At 39.4% G+C, this 6,141-nt stretch overlaps 1 protein-coding gene across 3 annotated transcripts in view; it reads left to right on the top strand.

The window, feature by feature from the left end:
- Positions 1-6,141, top strand: part of TATDN1 (TatD DNase domain containing 1) — a 42,486-nt gene that overhangs the window by 14,815 nt on the left and 21,530 nt on the right. For all 3 annotated transcript variants that reach the window (XM_019528135.1, XM_019528134.1, XM_019528136.1), the window contains exons 3-6: positions 279-328; positions 1,807-1,870; positions 2,927-3,070; positions 3,161-3,203. In XM_019528135.1, coding sequence (XP_019383680.1) covers positions 279-328; positions 1,807-1,870; positions 2,927-3,070; positions 3,161-3,203 — 301 coding nt within the window. The remainder of the gene's footprint in view (positions 1-278; positions 329-1,806; positions 1,871-2,926; positions 3,071-3,160; positions 3,204-6,141) is intronic.

Genomic DNA, 6,141 nt, shown 5'->3' with positions numbered 1-6,141 from the left:
CAAGGTCCCTTCTGACCCGACTTCTATGATTCTATGAAAACTGTACAACAAAAGCATGGCAGACGAGCCAGTCAAGAGGACTGCCCTAGACAGGCCCTGGGATGGCCCCCTGTCACAGTCTTCCTAAGCATTAATCAATTGCATCTGTCCAAAGATTATTCATGCTATAGTAAATGTAATATTGACTGTGCAAAAGTTGCATTAGTTTAATGTAATGAAATTAAATAATGTTCCAAAAAGTGGATTTAAATTTACCAGTTTTTTGTAATTTTTTGCAGATGACTTTTTGGACGTAATAGAGAGAGCAGTCAAAACTGGTGTTAAAAAGGTAATTTCTCTTGTAGATCATAGATCATGTATACGTGCGTTTCTTTCTGCTGTAATGATTTTTCTCTAATCTTTTCAACTGGATTTTTATGGATACTGAAACAACTTTCTATTGAAGTTTTGTATTAATAAAAATGCTACAAAATCTCTCTGGTATTGTGAAATCAAAATACTCTTGTACAAAGCATTACATTTCCTGTGCACAGTAATTAGATTATTCTGAAACTTAAGTTTAAGGGTATTTTTTTCTAGGAGGTTTATTTGTGTCATGCATGTAGAATTTGTTGTGCCCGGTTTTAATCATCTTTTCTGCTCTAACTTACTGTGAGCATGTTGCGGGTTCTTTTTTTCATCTTGTGAAACTCTTACTCTATGATTATCTCTGTTAGCCCAGACCAACACGCTTTTATGATTCTGATGCAAATATTTATATACATAAAATGTGTGGCATCATGCAAGTTACATATTATATTACCTTGTTAATGAAGTATACTGATAAGCTTCTCTTTTAGAGAAACAAGCATTTTTAGAAGTTTGGCAAAAAACCCCCTATTTTCTAGAAGGGTTTGAAAGGACATTTGGAGAGCTAAAGAAAAACTAATTTTGAAGAATGAGGGAAAACTTACCATCCAATCATTAACTTAGAATAATTTTAATTCTTAGCACTCAAAAAGCTATGTACGTGCATTATATGCTCCTCAGCAGTTTTGTGGGGCAAGTAACTAGTAATGTTCATATTTGGACACAAAGAAGTCTTTGTAGATGAAAATCACTAGATAAGGAGTTAGTATTGTTATAAATAGTGGTACTGTATGTGTCGGATTTACAACAACAGTTAAGATGGGTATCCACTTTATGTTCTACTGAACAGAATCCACCATTTGGTCCACTCTAAGTTCATTATCATGTCTCTTGATGACTCAGTAGCTCCTTGTACAGTTTACCAAAATGTGAATGTATTTATAGTAAAAGCTCCAGCAACAGGGATGCCGGATAACAAAATATGCCAGATAATTGGGCGGCCCCAGCCACCGCTTCTCACGCTGTGTCTGAGGCGTCCCTCCACCCCTCCTGCAGCATCACTGTTGCTCCTGCGGGGCTCTGTGGGCCCCGTGGAACAGGGAGGCAGGTCCTGCACAGCCCCGTACAACCTGTTATGCCCCCAGGCCATGGGGGCTTGGCAGCGCAGGCTGCTTTGGCCCGAGCCATGGGGGCTCGGAGAAGCCAGAAGTGCCACGGTGGGCACTTCTGGTTTCACTTTATCTTTCAAGCTGGCATGCCGGTTAGTGGAGCATGCCAGCTTGTAAAATGCCAGATAACAGAACTTTTACTGTATAATGGAAATATCTCTTAGTATTGTATCTGTTTAGGTTCTTGTGAATCCTATCCTTCTGGTATCTAAATGCCCTTTGATATGCTTAGTTTGCTATTAACTCAAAGTTGAACAAGTATTTGCTGACAGTATTCTCTTCATTTCAGTTTATGATTACAGGTGGAAGTCTACAAGACAGTAAAGATGCATTACAGCTGGCGCAGACAAATGGTATCCTTGCCTTAATATGCTAAATAGCTAGTCAGGGTAGCATCACTTTCAGCCCCACCATCATGACCGACATGTAAAATTATCTACCCCTGAAAATGCTGGCAGAACTCTGGCTTATCAGATTCAAAAGAGGAATATCATCTTGGGGTCACATGGCCATATTCTGTTATTTGATGTTATCTTAGGGAGGCTTGGGTCTGGGTGGGCATTAGTCTTTGTCTTCCATTTCTGTGTTTGTAGACAAGTGAACGATGCTTTTGGAGGAGGAATTTTGCTCCACCCCTCCTCTCCCAAGAGTAGGTTAATGTGCTGGTTTAATATTTACTGCCCATGCTGCACTGCCATACAGTGCACAGTATATATTATTTTTAACTGACCTGAGAATTTGTGCACACACCAAGTTTACATTAAAGTAATTGACCTTTATACTATCTTACATAAGGAATGGACAGACAACATAAAATTTTATTCTAGGATAATTGTACTGGGGAGTAAGTAGCATCTGTGATTACCAGGAATCTAGGTTTTCTGTTTGTCATGGAAAAATGCAGATTTAGTCCTTTTAAAAGAGACAGATGTGGGAAACTGCAGGTTCCCCCTTGCAGGGTGGCAGAGTTCCAACCTGTAAGGGGTTGCTTGGGGCTGACCCAGAGATTTTGTTCCAGCAGGTATCAGAGTTTGGAGCAGGTAGAGAGGAAGAAACTTAGATGCTGATTCAAGAGCATAAGCAACAATTGTCACCTGATGTGTGTAAACCCCAGTTATGTTTTTGTCTGAGAATTAACCCAAGGAAAAACTAACGTATGAGTTACTGTTTTGGAATAGATTGTTCAGATACTACATTTGGTCTATAGTGAACAGCCTCTGGAGAAATGTTACTTACTGTCCTTGAGGTAGAATATATCATTGGTATTAATTCACTAGACAGATAACATAGGGACAATAGGAGAGGAAGTTTCTTTAAAAGTTAGGAACTGAAAAATACAAATGATGTCTTTAACTTACAAAAACATATTTTGTCCCTGAAAAAAATCTTTTAATACTGTTTTACATTAGAGATGTTTTACAGTACGGTTGGCTGTCATCCCACCCGCTGTGGAGAATTTGAGAAGAGTGACCCTGACCAATATTTAGCTGAATTACAAAATCTGGTTGAAAAAAATAAGGGGAAGGTCATAGCAGTTGGGGAATGTGGCCTGGGTAAGTATGATCAGACTGCTTCAAGTTTATTCTCTTCCTTTGCATACTGAAAAGGAAAGTAATTAATTATTCTTTTTTTTCCTCTTGTAGATTTTGATAGATTAGAATTTTGCCCTAAGGACACCCAGCTCAAGTAAGAAAGATTACTGTAGATTAACCTTATAGCAATTTACAGAAGCATTTTTAATTCTGTATTGTAGCAAGTGGCATTTGGTAGCTATGCAACTTGCACTGTGTAAAATGTACTTGATCTAAGTGGTTTCTGTTTAGTTTCCAGGAACTCTACTGGAAAGAAAGCCACATTCAAGCAGTTAGGAACTTTCTGCATGACCTCACATTGAATCAGCATATCCTCTGCTGTAGAATTGATCAGAATTTGGGGATTTCTAGATAGAGAGGCATTCCCTTGAATTCAAGGTCACTCAGGAATTCCAGTGGGGAGGGAAACCTGCAATATGGCCCAGGGTAGGATCTGCATTATTGGGAAGGGAGGTAGGTAGAAGGGAGCAGAATAGTCAGAGGGGCTGGAGTCAGGAGTTGGAAGGGGGGAAATTATTGACAAGGGTGGTCTTTGGGAGATGTGCAGTCAGGGAAAACAAGTGAGATTAAACTGGAAGAGGGAAAGAGGGTGGCGTGTCGTAAGTGGGATATGGAATATGGAGCAGGGAAGGTACTGGGTTGTTGGAATGGAAGCATACAGCCATTGCATCTCAATTATGCTGTGCTTTCAGGCAGAAAATGCATGGCCTATTAAGTAATTAAGGAAAGGCAATGATAATGCAAGCAAAATGATCCGTTGTTGGATGGTGCTTGAATATCACTGTTCTAAATAGCTGGAAACCCCCTGTCAACCACTGTGATAGAGTTGGGATATTTTCCCCTCACCATCTCGCATAGCTTCTGCTGTAGGAGGCGTATTAGTTTGTAACTTTTAATCTCTAGTTTACAGCATTTCTGTGCTCCTGATTTAGCCTCCTGTAGTAAGAAGATAGACTGAGTGGCTAGAATAATTCTTTATCATTTTATGATTTCTAGTAGAATCCAGAATGGAGTGAATTCAGTAAAGTACAATCTGGAGGACCCCATGCAGCCTTTGCAGTGCAATAAAACACTGGTATAATGAGAAGGCAAGATGTCACTGAAGATTATTCTGTTCGCCAAGCAAATCCTGAGCCTGCTTCGTAATCATCAGCAGAGCCAGAGTCCAGTTGTTCCTTCCCAGTACATTGACATTAACACACAGCCCTATGCCAGCAGGCTCACTAACACAAGGTTGCTGACCTACAGTTTTGCTAGGCTGTAGGAAATCTCTAATTATATTTAAATTAACATGGGAGAGAAAAGGAGGAAGAATAAAACAGGGAAGACGTCACCAGTTGATTCCTTTTGGGCCTAGGTTGGTAGTGTCAAATAATAGAGACTTTGTCACTTGTGCATTGGGTTGTGTGAAATAAGCTGGTTTTGTCAGTCCAATTCCTAGTGGCTCCAGTTGCCACCATTGCTGGCGATCATAGAAAAGAAGATAGGTGGAAATACTGATTCAGAGAGACAGAAGGCAAGGAAGATAAGGGATTAAAGAAATGTAAAATGGGGAAAGCCCCAAGGAAAGATGCACTTCATTTTTAGGTTTGTACGTTTTTCTTATTTATTTCCATAGATATTTTTAATTTCACTGGTAACTTTGTTATAGCTGTCTATGCAAATCTGGTTTGCACAATTGACAAAAGAAAAAAAATGAACACTGTGTTGGGTAGATCTTAAGTTCTAAGTTTCAAAACCTACTTCAGGTTAGTGGGAGGCTTCTGCTAATTAATATTTTGACATGTTAAGGGTAAAGTGTGGAGTGAGTGCAGCAAACTTGCCAGCTGTCAGCATAGTGGGAGTTCAGATTCTTATGTTAGTTATTTATAGTTCCTAACAGTCACCCTCAGTTACACTGATAAGATAAGAAAGCGTGGGGATTTCCTAGTGAATAATACCTGAAGTTGATCTCCACCGAACATCTAAACATTCTTTTCTGTTATATTAAACTTTGTTCCTTGTGGACAGTTATTCGCCTATGAAGATGACAGGATGTTCATTCTGCTTTCTCTCCTGGCTTGCACAGCCAGGCAGGATGAAAGTTCTTTGGTAAAGCTGCTCCAGGAGCTGTTTCTACCAGGCTTTCCTCTTTCTCACCTGTTCTAGTGTAGACATGATTTAAATGATAAGAGGTAATGCCTAGTTCTCTGCAGATGAAAATACTATCTAGACAGTTCAGCGATTTGACACATTATGGTTAAATTGGTAATACCAGTCTAGAGACTTCTCTTCTGCTATAAAAGTATAGAAAAATGGGGCTGGAAGGGACCTCTGGAGTTTTAGTCCACCCCCACTACTCAAGGCAAGATCATCCCTGCCTGAGTCATGTCATCCAAGAGTTTGTTCAGTCTTCAGTAAAAAACTTCCAAGGCTGGATACTCTGCAGCATTCTAGGTCATCTTTTTCAGTGTTTAAGCCACCCAGAAAGTTCTCCTTAATACCCAACATCAATTTTCCTTATTGTAATTTAAGACTTTTACTTCTTGCTCTGTCTTCTGCGATCACAGACAATAGTCTGTCCAGAGTTCTTTATAACCATTCTTCAGGTACTTGAAGATGTATCAAATAATCCTTCAGTCTTGTCCAGAATAATTAATCCCAGTTTTTCCAACTTCTTGTAAATCATGTTTCCTAATATAATATTGCTCAGGACTTGCATGGATCAAATACTCCTAGATCAGAAGTTTCCCTACCCTGGTATATACAAAGAGAAGAAATACTGTACTTATCTGGAGATACTTTCAATGCTGGTTACATCCAATACTGAATGTACATCCAGAATTGCTTCTTTGGAGAGCATTTACATCATTGATTCTAATTTGTTTTATTTCCTCAGAGAGCTGTGGCTCAGGCCTTTTGATACTTAACACGCATGCTTAGCTTCTCATTGGCTTGAGGTTTTTGTGTTTAGCATTTACAGCACCTGGCAAAATGGTTCCAAAGGCAACACAAAGTTTGGGGCCATGTTGCCTTACAGTTTTACTGCATAA

Source organism: Gavialis gangeticus, unplaced genomic scaffold (assembly GCF_001723915.1).
Source record: "Gavialis gangeticus isolate Ggan-Ray unplaced genomic scaffold, GavGan_comp1, whole genome shotgun sequence".
Taxonomy (NCBI): Eukaryota; Metazoa; Chordata; order Crocodylia; family Gavialidae; genus Gavialis; species Gavialis gangeticus.
Note: the sequence above shows the minus strand (reverse complement) of the source record. Positions and strands in the feature narration are given on the sequence as shown.